Source organism: Haematobia irritans, chromosome 1 (genome assembly GCF_050003625.1).
Source record: "Haematobia irritans isolate KBUSLIRL chromosome 1, ASM5000362v1, whole genome shotgun sequence".
In the NCBI taxonomy this organism is placed as follows: Eukaryota; Metazoa; Arthropoda; class Insecta; order Diptera; family Muscidae; genus Haematobia; species Haematobia irritans.
This window is the reverse complement of record NC_134397.1, coordinates 93553583-93567027: the sequence shown is the minus strand read 5'-3', so window position 1 is coordinate 93567027 and position 13445 is coordinate 93553583. Positions and strand designations below refer to the sequence as shown.

The 13445-nt window shown below is 32.4% G+C and overlaps 1 protein-coding gene across 1 annotated transcript; it reads left to right on the top strand.

Annotated features, from left to right (window-relative positions):
- The first annotated feature begins 1968 nt into the window (after positions 1-1968).
- LOC142240086 (uncharacterized) lies at positions 1969-3135 on the top strand. The gene is made up of 4 exons (XM_075311807.1): positions 1969-2249; positions 2307-2517; positions 2581-2694; positions 2916-3135. The coding sequence occupies exons 1-4, from the start codon at positions 2135-2137 to the stop codon at positions 3058-3060; spliced, it is 585 nt and encodes a 194-aa protein (XP_075167922.1). The 5' UTR covers positions 1969-2134; the 3' UTR covers positions 3061-3135.
- Positions 3136-13445: the final 10310 nt, after the last annotated feature.

Below are 13445 nucleotides of genomic sequence, written 5' to 3'. Positions count from 1 at the left end.
CTACAAAAAAGTATCGCATGAGAGCAATTATTAGGAGCCCTTCTGGATACATTTAGAAGGAGCCCCTTCAAACAATCAGAAAAAGTGCATTTTAAGATAGTTGTAAAAGAATTATTGTGGTCAAGTAAAACACGATTGTTTAGATGTTTATTAATTTTATGAAACATTTATAAATTCTCATAAATATAACATGTATACGACTTCACATCACATTTAACATATTTTTATGCATTAATAAAAGATTGATGTTGAGTTACAAGTTGCAAGTTACATGTTGTAGCGTCTATCAGCCAGTGCTTTTATTCCCAATGAAGCAGCGTGTCTGGAAAAATATTTGAAGAACGATCACTTTATTCCATTTGGAAAGTCAAAAATTGTTCACCAATATACCTTTTACAATTTTAAGCGAAATAACTATGTTTTCAGCACTTCATTATCGTTTTTATTTAAATAAATTATAAGAAGCTAGTTATGCTTGGTGTTTCACAAAATATAACATGGCTCTTGTAACAATAGTTATGGCAAAATACTTTCATGCGAATAGTGATGGCAAAATACTATCACAGTTGGCGATTGTTACAGTGTCACTTATGAGTCTGTGGTAGCGATGAGGATGAAATGGAACTTTGAAATGCTGGCAGGGAATATACCTTTCACAATTTTAAGCGAAATAACTATGTTTTCAGCACTTCAATATCGTTTTTATTTAAATAAATTATAATAAGCTAGTTGCGCTTGGTGTTTCACAAAATATAAAATGGCTCTTGTAACAATAGTGATGGCAAAATACTTTCATGTACATTTCATACTTTTTGATATATATATATATATATATATATATCTATATATATATATATATATATATATATATATATATATATATATATATATATATATATATATATATATATATATATATATATATATATATATATATATATATATATATATATATATATATATATATATATATATAGAACGAGCGTAAGGTAGTTGTTGCAACAAATAAATATTTATATCAACATCGACATGGTAAATGGTACGACGCTACAAAATTTGCAAAACGGGGAACAGCATTTACTTGATAATAGTCCGCAATACATTGAATAAAGTTTATCCCATAGAAAAGAAGTTGCCTTCAGGTAAATATCACACCGATTTATAAAAAAGAAATATTACAAAAGTTTCCATAAAAATTGCAGGTTTAATACATCAACAAACACAAATACTTTTTACGGCAAGCGAGCTTTTTTTATTGTATTAAGAATACAGGGTGAGTCTAAGTCGATTTTTATTTATATCTAGAGGCTTAAGGAAGAAATTTCTGGCAAGTATATATTGAATTAGGTTCTGTAGTTCGACCACATAATTGCAACCTAATAACTAGAGGTGTGCGCGTGACTGAAATTTCACTCACACTCACGCACATTCACGAAGCACAATGTTTATTCACGCACGCTCACGCACGATACGTGTGGTAGCCAATCCCACTCACGCACATTCACGAAATGAAAACCAGTACTCACGCACGCTCACACACGAACTACTTTTAAAGACTCACACTCACGCACGATTCACGAAAATTCATGTGATTCACGACAAATTCACGAGACTCACGACATTTTCCAAACGGAAATCAGCAAAGTAACAAAAATCAAAAATAGAATATAGTTCGGGAGCTAAATTAATTTCAATTTACATACGAGTATGAATTAAATATTGATTTTTTTCGTGATATATATATATATATATATATATATATATATATATATATATATATATATATATATATATATATATATATATATATATATATATATATATATATATATATATATATATATATATATATATATATATATATATATATATATATATTATATATATATATATGTATATATAGATTTCTTTTTTTTATTAATTTGTCAAAACTTTTTCCCAATGTATTTGTAATGAATGTACGTTTCGGTGGATTTGGCTAATTTAGCACAGGAGTATTTGAATAAAATTAAATATTTGCATAAGGAGGTGCTAATTAAAAATATAAAATGTACAGATTCTTTTTGCTATCTATCCGCAAACCTCAAAATTATGTAGTTAGCAGTACTTAAGAAGATATCAATCACCAAACATTATGAAGACTATGCAATTGTTTTCGTTGGCGTTTTCAATTCATTTCGTGGTGGTGTTAAGAGGAGAACATACAGCTGTGGGACGTTATAGAAGAAAACTCCCATTAATATTTCATAGTAACATAATATACCTAATTATTGTCATATGTTTCTACAAAAAGCCTATCTTTCTAGATTTTAGCGTATCTCAATTCGTGTGTGGTTTTGGAATACCAATAGATTCAGAGTTGGAATCAGTTACATCTGGAATAGTATTTAAATCACAAGTTCATTTACCCGCCAATACAAACCAAAATAGAAACCACATATTCCAGAATGTACATGCGAGGTATTCGTCTCAGATCCGGTGGAATTTTTATAAAGCTCTAGAGTTATGGGCCAATAAGTAAATAATTATATGATGTAAGAATCAAATCTCTTCTATATAATGTTTATTCATTTTACTTAGCCTTGGCCTTCAAGGTCGAGAGTGTGTTTTAAAATCAATATGTGAAGCAAATCAATTTCCTTTCTCCCAGGAAAAGGGAAATTTGTGGCATGAAATCAGTGAAGTTTTGTTTTCGTGAGTATATGTATACATGCGTATAAATATTTATTTGCTAGTTAAGTATAGAAGTGGCATTAATCCATTTATGAGGTTCCCGAAAATATAAAGTTTATTGTGAATAATAAGTGGGCTCTATTATCGAATGTTTCATAAATGGTGTTATGCCTCTTCAATACTGAACGGCATATTAAATGGACGGCTCGAAAATATTTATAATTCATGTCCAATTTCTACAGACCATTTTCGAGTACAGATGAAAAAGGTGGAGAAGTCAGTAATGAATATTTTGCTGCCGCTTTATTTGGCTTCAAATTTGAATGCAATAATATCTTTTGGAAGTGTCCCAAATCGTTGTTAAATATTTTCTCAACAACTCTCTAGGTTTTTAATGGCTTACATATAGCCTAAATCGGAAATAAAGCACTTTAAATAAAGAAATACTTTATTATAAAAATATGTAATTTATTTTTTCCGGATGAACGCAAACACATTCAATATGTATGTATAAAAATTAATTATAATAGTCAAGAAGTTTATTGCTGCAGCAATATTTGCCTGTTGGAAAAAGGCAGTCGCGATTGTTAAATACCTTTACCATGTTTGTGTTTGACTAGGCACGTGCAAAATAATAATAACCTAACATAATACTACATTCGTACTAGACACGAACCAAGAACCAAAATCTCTTTACAAATCTCAAGTGTTCGGACAAAATAACGAGATTTCGCAGATTTGAGGATTTAACAGCTGTTTGTAAATATATCAATACAAACACAAACCCGTATGCACACAAACACATTCATCTGTAAGGAAAATTAGAGCGGGGTTGCGATTTGTAAAGAGATTTTGGTCCTAAATAGCGAGATTTCGTGCCTAGTGCAAACGTACACTGGTAGAAAAAGGCGGTATGTGGCCATTACCGTTTGGTATTGATAGATTGGTTCACGTTACCTATTTCTTTTAATACCACTTTATATCAAATGATTTACATCCGGTATTATTATGGTATTAACTATCACATCCCCCTAATGCTATGTTCCCACTGACTCGTTTTCCTCATTCGTTTTCCTAAAACATTTCACCGTTCATACCGAGTTGAGATGTTTTAGTTTGACGGTTTCCATAATAATTATTAAAATTTCCCTATATAAAACCTATATAGGGAAATTCCCTATATAGGTTTTTTTCTAATACTTAGCGTCTTGTAGGACGTAGGGCCACAATTTAGGGACTTTTCTACTCATCACAATTTTTAATAATTTTTGCACTGTGTTGGCTCCAGAGAAGGAAATTAGAAGCCGGTAACAACGGTTACAACACGTGCCAAAAAAATCTACAAAAAATTGAAGCAAATCTTACCACAAATCTACCAAACAAATATTTCTATAGAAAATTTTATTTCTGTAGAAAATTTTTTCAAAATTGTATATCTTTAGACAATTTTGTCAATTTTTTTTTCTATAAAAAATTCCGTAAAAACTTTATGTCTATAGAAAATTTCAAAATTGTATTTCTATAGAACATTTTTTTTTTTTAAATATTATTTTTATAGAAAATTGTCCCAAAATTTTATTTATATGGATTTTTTTCTCAAAATTTTATTTCTATAGAAAACTTTCTCAAAAAAAAAAAAAAATTAGCTTTTTATTTCTATAGAGATTTAATTTGCATTGATCAGCTATGATGCGCGCATTGGAGACTTTTGTTGTACGAAGTACATTATTGTACTCAAGTACATTTAATGATATTATGGCTCATATATATGAGCCTATCATTACTCATTTTTTTATGATGTTATGGAAGAGCAAAAATGTTGTCCAAAATGGTTGGGAAGACAGCTGTTTCGGATTTCCACATCCTCATCAGTTCCCTTTATTGGACGATCTACTAATTTCAATTATTAGACAATATTGGTAAAGCTTTCTTATATTGCAAAGAATGAGCTTCAAACAATCCAAAATGTCCAAAATAAGGAAAAATAGTAGAAGCATTTTTGCCTTCCAATTAACACCACTCTAGTATATTGCCGTCGGCAATTGATTTACTAGAGTATGAATGCCATGTAATGACATTCAACGGCCGTATGCTACCTTCTTCCATTGTTTTTGTTTTGTTTTTATTCAGTCTGTTTGTTTCAAAATGCATTGATCAGCTATTATGCGTGCATTCGAGGCTGTTGTTGTACGAAGTACATTATTGTACTCTAGTACATGTAATGATATTATGGCTCATATATATGAACCTATCATTACTCATTTTTTATGATGTTATGGAAGAGCAAAAATGTTGTCCAAAATGGTTGGGAATTACTTCCAATTTGCCAAAATGTTGACGAAATCTTTGAAAAGGTGTTGAAGATAATATGAGAAAACTTTGACAAAACACTACCCTAAAATGCAACGAAAAAACCATGCAATTGAAATTAAAAAAATGGAAAATTTTAGACAAATAACCAAATAGTTTATAAAAATAGGTAAGTGAAAATAAATAATGAAATAAATCTTTAAGGAAGTCACTAAATGTATATCTCTTTGCACAAAACTAAAATTATGGATTCTACGTTCTTGAAAACATTAAAAAGCTGACCGATGAAAAAATGGTGGACAATTAACTGGAACTGCTTCAAATAGTTTATAATAATTGGTACGTCAATATGAAAAATTTAATCAACACTTTTGAGAAGTCACTAAATTTAAATCTCTTTGCAGAAAACTAAAATCTTTGGATGCTACGTTCTTGCAAACATTAAGAAGCTAACCAAATAAAAATGAGTGGCTTATCGACAAGAAAAAGTTTCCAGAAACATTACAAGTGCAACCAATTAAAATTGTTAAAAACAACAAATTGTTGAAATCAACAACTTCTGGATGAAAATGTGCATCACATCGTCAGTTTAATTCATATGCTATTATCAGTTTAAAATGGATATTTTGTGAATTCCTTCTGCTGGAAATCAATTCTAACACACGGTTCAGTACGTTCCTAATTTCAATTTTAATGCTTTTTTACGACACCAAAAGGAAGGAAAACGAATTATCAATGCAAAAGTGTTTACTAATAATGTTTAAGATATTTAAAGTTTTGTTGTTGTTATTTTATTTTGATGAAAGTTATTTATTTTATTTTGATGAAAATTAATAAATTATACAAAATTAATAGAATTTTGGCTTTGACTTTAAATTTGAAGTGGGGATATCATTCATACAAATTTAGGTTGAAAAGTATTTGCAACGATGTTAATTTTGAATTTGACTCGCATCGAAAATTGTTTGACAAATTATTGAGTAGCGATGCATTTCAATTTGAGGATAACACTTCAGATATTATTGCTAATGTGTTGAATTTCACTGTTGAGGGTAATGTCTGTTTTTTCTTGAGAACGCGATTTTCTCAACAATTTCTCAACTTGAATATTACCCTAATCCTTTGAAAAAATGTTTGAAAAATTGTTGAAATTTAGCATTTTTCAAACGTTTGTGTTTATTGGGTATGTTCGGTTTTCGAGTTGAAAACCACTTTATTTTCGCGATTACTTTTCCTTATATAATCAAAATTATAAATGAAAATAAACATATTCCCGTAAAGTCTCGCCGAAATCTATAGGAAAAAGAATCTGCGTGTCAAGTGAGTTAATTTATCCGCTTCATATTGAAGTGTTTTAATAAAGTAACCGCGAAAATTTCAACGCGAAAACAGAACATAGTACCTACCTAAACAGAAAAAATTTACTATTTTTGGTAGAATTCTACCAACTGTGGCAACCGTTTTTCATGTGTTTTAAAGGCCGGTACTCTGTCCGGTTTTCGCGTTGAAACTCCATACAAAACCAAAACATGCGAAAAACTAGCGAAAATTTTTCCATTTCCCTGCCAGCATTTCAATGTTCCATTTCATCCTCATCGCTACCACAGACTCGTAAGTGACACTGCAACAATCGCCAACTGTGATAGTATTTTGCCATCATTATTCGCATGAAAGTATTTTGCCATCACTATTGTTACAAGAGCCATTTTATATTTTGTGAAACACCAAGCGCAACTGGCTTATTATACAATGAAAACGAAAATAAAGTGCTGAAAACATAGTTATTACGCTTAAAATTGTGAAAAGTAAATTGGTGAACAATTTCTGACTTTCCAAATGGAATAAAGTGATAGTTTTTCAAATATTTTTCCAGACACGCTGCCTCCATTGGGAATAAAATTACTGGCTGATAGACGCTACAACATTTGACTTACAACTTGTAACTCAACATCAATCTCTTATTAATGTATAAAAATGTGTTAAATGTGATGTGATAGCCGTATAAATGTTATATTTATGAGAATTTATAAATGTTTTATAAAATTAATAAACATCTAAACAATCGTGTTTTACTTCACCACAATGATTCTTTTACATCTATCTTAAAATGCACTTTTTCTGATTGTTTGAAGGGGCTCCTTCTAAATGTATCCAGAAGGGCTCCTAATAATTGCACTCATGCGATACTTTTTTGTAGTAACTTGGCGTGGTACAACTTCTCAATAGTGACGGCGCTTTTCCGAGGAGTTTTGGATATCGTATACGACTGTTTTCGACGTAGTGGGGATTCTCTGAAGCGCCCCAAATTAAAAAATTGTTGGCAGGGTTGTGGTACTTTGTTTTTTTCGAGTTGAAAAACTGACGTAACTCGCGTAGTTAGTATTTTCATAACATAGCGCCATTTGCAATGTGAATTAAGAAATAATTTATTTATTAAACTGATTTTTGTGAATTTATAACATAAAGGGGATCTGATTATTATTTAAAAATGTAATCTGATGATTGATAAAACAAAGTATAACATGGAGTTGTATTTCCATACTAAACCAGCAACCAACCAAAGGGAGCGGCTACCTACTATATGGTAGAATATAAATAATATATATAACGTGAAATTTAAACACAAATGTTAACAAAGTAAAAGCTTTATTTAGTGAATTATATTTTACAATAGTTTCATTTGTATTGGGCATCGGGATAATAAACACAAAACATAATTTAAACAAAAGGAGGCACAGCAATTGATGTTTCAAAACAAGCATTAGCACTTCAACCAGCATGCGTAGTACCGGGGTAGCAATGAATGGAATCACAAGAATTAATTGCTATGTTCCAAAAAATAAAATGCAGCATTGTAAAATTAAATTTTTTAAATCCAAAGTTATTTGTAAAAAACTTCTGATTCTCCTTTTTCAATTTAATTATTATGTATGCTTGCACTGAAAAAAACAGTGAACCCTTTTTCATTGCAAAATGAACTAAACTGTAGTAATATTGAAAATGATTTAGCCCTTAAGATTTTTTCTACTTGTCCAGTTTAAAATTCTCTTAAATTTTATTTTAGTTCAATTTTACACCACCATAAGATATATATACCCCTACCAAGTTAAAAAAAAACCGGTATAATTTGGGTTAACTTGACTATTTTTTGGGAAATCCGATAATAAAATTTAATAATTTTTAATATTCTCTCTAAAATGTCGACGAATAAACTATTTTTAAATAAATCTTTCCAAAATGCAAAGAATTTAAATAATTAAAGGAAAAACAAACCGCTATACTATTATGAAAATCTTCATACATTAAGAGTGAACTTTCTTTAAGCAAACGTACTTTATTATAGAAACTTATGAAGAAAGTTCTTAATACAATGGTTTTTGTGAATAAAAATTATGGCCACGTGGAACAAGACAGTAGTTTGTTTTAATTCGCCGTTTGAACATTTTGACATATCCTGAGTTCTTTATCGTAAATATATTTTTCACACATCTTGCTGAAAAAAATGGATGGAGTAATGAAAATTGTAAAAATTTACACCATGTAATAAAAAATATTAATCACATTTGCTTTTAACTTACCATATTTGGGAGCATTTTATGAATTGGTATAAGGAATTAGACTTTTCTTTGTTCAGCACTATTATCCCTGCCAACATTTTTTGAATTTGGGGGCGCTTCTTAGAATCCCCACTACGTCGAAAACAGTCGTATACGATATCCAAAACTCCTCGGAAAAGCGCCGTCACTATTGAGAAGTTGTACCACGCCAAGTTACTACAAAAAAGTATCGCATTAGTGCAATTATTAGGTGTCCTTCTGCATACTTTTAGAAGGACGCCAATAAGAGCCCCTTCAAACAATCAGAGAAAGTGCATTTTAAGATAGTTGTAAAAGAATCATTGTGGTCAAGTAAAACACGATTGTTTAGATGTGTATTAATTTTATTAAACATTTATAAAATCTCATAAATATAACATTTATACGACTATCACATCACATTTAACATATTTTTATGCATTAATAAAAGATTGATGTTGAGTTACAAGGTGCAAGTCAAATGTTGTAGCGTCTATCAGCCAGTGCTTCTATTCCCAATGGAGGCAGCGTGTCTGGAAAAATATTTGAAAAACTATCACTTTATTCCATTTGGAAAGTCAAAAATTGTTCACCAATATACCTTTCACAATTTTAAGCGAAATAACTATGTTTTCAGCACTTCATTATCGTTTTTATTTAAATAAATTATAAGAAGCTAGTTATGCTTGGTGTTTCACAAAATATAACATGGCTCTTGTAACAATAGTGATGGCAAAATACTTTCATGCGAATAGTGATGGCAAAATACTATCACAGTTGGCGATTGTTACAGTGTCACTTACGAGTCTGTGGTAGCGATGAGGATGAAATGGAACTTTGAAATGCTGGCAGGGAATATACCTTTCACAATTTTAAGCGAAATAACTATGTTTTCAGCACTTCATTATCGTTTTTATTTAAATAAATTATAAGAAGCTAGTTGTGCTTGGTGTTTCACAAAATATAAAATAGCTCTTGTAACAATAGTAATGGCAAAATACTATCACAGTTGGCGATTGTTGCAGTGTCACTTACGAGTTTGTGGTAGCGATGAGGATGAAATGGAACTTTGAAATGCTGGCAGGGATACTACGTTCGCACTAGACACGAAATCTCGCTATTTAGAACCAAAATCTCTTTACAAATCTCAAGTGTTCGGACTGGCAAAATAACGAGATTTCGTATATTTGAGGATTTAACACCTGTTTCTAAATATATCAATACAAACGCAAACCCGTATGTGTACACGCACACGCACACATTCATCTACTAGGAAAATTGGGGCAGGGTTGCAAAAAGCGCATTTTTAGTACTAAAACCACAGTTGTACATTTTGTAGTTGTAGGGGATTTTGAAAGAGATTTTGTTGAAATCCTCTACGAGCCAGCTGATATTTGCCTATTGCAAATCTACTGAGATCTAGGAGGATTTTGGCCAAAATCCTCGTTTACGAGTATTTCGAGTCTAGTGCGAACATATTATTACGTGCGTCGCATGATTGAACTAAAATTTTAGTATACTCAACTTTTGGTTATACAACCATTTGTTGATTCCCATGCTGTAAGCCTCACTATAGGTCGGTACTCTGTTTGTTGGTGCGAAAAAAGTTCCCCTCAATCATTGTTTTGCGTTGAAAAATGATAGTGTTGACAATATATTTTGAAGGAAACAAACAGCCATTTTGGAACTTTTTCGCGTTTTTTTTTCATCGAAATGTATTGACAACATCGCAAAATGTCACGAAATTATTACATATACACCAAGGCATATTAATTAAAGGTAAAATCACGAGCAAGCGTGTGTACACTCCATGATATTTAGAAAGTCAAACTAAAATGACAGGTACCTTAAGTTGACATTTTGTGTATGTGTAGTGTTGTTGTATTGTAACACAACGTACATAACAGCAATATTTATGTACACAAAGAATGTAAACAAACCTACTAAACGTAAACAAAGCCTTTGACAAGATGAATATCGATATTAGTCACCTGATTGCATGACTTTACCTCTTTAATATGCCTTGCATATACATAGGAAACTAGTGGCTCGATTTATACACACACGCATACATAATAATTAAATTGAAAAAGAAGAAGCAGAAGTTATTTTACAAATAAAGCTGAGTACTATGTTCAGTTTTCAAACTGAAAACCAGCTTGTTTTCACGGTTACTTTTTTTAATTAATTAATTTAGAGATATAAAATTATTTACAATCAACTCCTTGGATATTTCCATCCATTATTTTGCAAGACTTGATCAAAATATAATCGTCTTCCTAAATATATTCGTACTTTTAATTTAGTGTTTTGGAGAAAACCCCGAACATAGTACTCATCTTAAATGTGGGTATTAAGTTCGAGTTTAGCCGCTAAAATCGTCATTTTTTCATGATTACTTTTCTTTAATAATCCATTTTAAGGAATACAAACTTTGTTAAAATTTGCTTTGGGCTATTACCCATCAAGTTATAATGAAATATGCAACAAAAATGTATAATTTTATGCCTTTTTTACTGATTTAGTTGTCACTTTAAGGTGGGTATTAAGTTCGAGTTTAGCCGCTAAAATCGTCATTTTTTCACGATTACTTTTCTTTAATAATCCATTTTATGGAATACAAACTTTGTTAAAATTTGCTTTGGGCTATTCCCCATCAAGTTATAATTGCAACAAATATGTATAATTTCATGCATTTTTCTTACTGATTTAGTTTTCACTTTAGCGATTTTAGCGGTAAAACTCGAACTTAATACCCACCTTTAGTGTAAAAATTACGATTTTAGTGGCTAAACTTGAACTTTGGATTTAAAAAATCAAATTTTATGTGACGTTTTTATATTTAGGTGTTTTTAATTACCCGACAATTAAAATACTGTTCGTTTCAATAACGTTAATCTACAATTTATTTACTATGACTGCACTTTACAATTCGTTCACACTGCTGTTATTCGTTTGACGCTTTAATTAAGACTGACTCGTTAGCAGCATGCGAGCGCTTTTATATATGACGGTCTGGCAATGTGAGAATATTCTGGCAGCACTACAATATTCTGGCAATGCCAGAACATTCTTTGACAACACTAGAAGAATCTACGACCATTAAGTTATTCATCTGGTGTCTGCCAAACACATATACACTCACATAGATATATGCTCGCATTACTACAACAACAATAATTTCAAAATTTCTTCCCTGGTCTGAGTGAATCTCGGACGGCACACCGTAGCGACATATCCAGTTTTTGTTGACAACATCCACAGTTTTTGCCTCTTTGTTTGGAAATGCATACACCTCCGGCCATTTGCTGAAGTAATCCATGACCACAAGTACATAACGGTTTCCAGAATCACTTACTGGGAAAGGGCCTGCCACGTCCATTGCTATTCTTTCAAACGGGGCTCCTGGTCTATATTCTTGCATAGGACCTCGACTTTTCCTTGTTGGATCTTTCGCCTTCATGCACTTCTCGCAATTGGCTACCCATTCAGCAATTGATTTCTGGCATGCAACACAGTAGAATCGTTGCTTCACTTTCTCGGCTGTTTTGGTTATTCCCAGATGACCTCCACTGGGACCATTATGCAACTCCGCCAAAACGTCTCTTATTTTGGAATCCGGTACGATGATCAAATTTCGGCTGCTCTTGCTATCTTCGCTTTCCCATTTACGTTGCAGGGATCCATTGACTAGAACTAAACTATCCCATTGAGCCCAGTATGATTTCATAAGTGGACTTTCGGCAGCGATGTCTTTCTTACTGGGCTTCTTGTTTTCTTCCTTTGTCGAAATAATTTTGTTCAAAATGGGATCTTTACGCTGTTCTGTTGGACAGTCCACTCCAGATTCGATGTGTAATAGCCGAATATCAACAATCTCCTCCTTATGTTCAGCTTTCGAGCAGTGCTTGCATTCTATACTGCAAGTTCGACGTGACAAAGCGTCAGCATTACCGTATTTTCCACCTTTTCTATGCTCGATACTGAAATCATAGCTTTGGAGCCTCTCGATCCAACGTGCCAGTTGAGCTTCCGGATTCTTGAATTGGAGCAACCATCGTAGAGCTGAGTGATCAGTCCTGAGCAAGAAGTGTTGTCCATACAAATATTTATGATAATGTTTTACACTCTCTATGATGGCTAGCAGCTTGGACAACGTTCTGCTGAAATATCCGATGACCTTCTCCTTGCCGTCTATCTGTTGAGCATCTGTATCCGGAATAGGATACGCTGGAACAGGAGCTGAACATAAAAGTTCTTTTAAATGTTGGTATGAATCCTCCTGTTCGTCGCTCCACTGGAACTTCTGACCTTTTTGCGTCAATTTATGGAGACTAGCGGCGATGCTGGCGAAGTTTGGGACGAATCGTCAGTAATATGTACATACCCCAAGGAAACTTCTTAATTCGTGGAGATTTCGGGGTCGTGGCCAATCTCTGACAGCTTGGATTTTGTCTTCATCGGTGGATATGCCCTCTGCAGTCACATGATGACCCAGGTATTTAACTTCCCGCTGGAAAAGGGAGCATTTCTTTGCGTTAAGGCGTAGACCAGCGGCTGACAATTGTTGGATAACGTCTTTCAAGTTCTTAAGGTGCTCGTCATATGTTTTGCCCATCACTATGATGTCATTCAATTATATCAAGCACGATTTCCAGTGCAACCCCTTCAGTACACGCTCCATCAATCTTTCGAACGTAACCGGAGCGTTGCAGAGCCCGAACGGCATTACATTGAATTGCCAGAGACCGCCATTAACGCCAAAAGTCTTTTCCTTGTCTTTCTCAGCGATCTCTACTTGCCAATATCCACTCTGCAAATCAAGCGTAGAAAACCATGTTATTCCGGCTAGTGTGTCTAACGTGTCATCAATGCGTGGAAGCGGAT

What these genes read in the sequence shown, in the direction of transcription:
- LOC142240086 (XM_075311807.1), top strand. Translation starts at nt 2,135, where the DNA reads ATGAAGACTATGCAATTGTTTTCGTTGGCGTTTTCAATTCATTTCGTG. An exon ending in CTAGAGTTATGGGCCAATAA is followed by an intron (nt 2,518 to 2,580) that starts GTAAATAATTAT and finishes CATTTTACTTAG; the next exon opens with CCTTGGCCTTCAAGGTCGAG. An exon ending in ATCAGTGAAGTTTTGTTTTC is followed by an intron (nt 2,695 to 2,915) that starts GTGAGTATATGT and finishes CAATTTCTACAG; the next exon opens with ACCATTTTCGAGTACAGATG.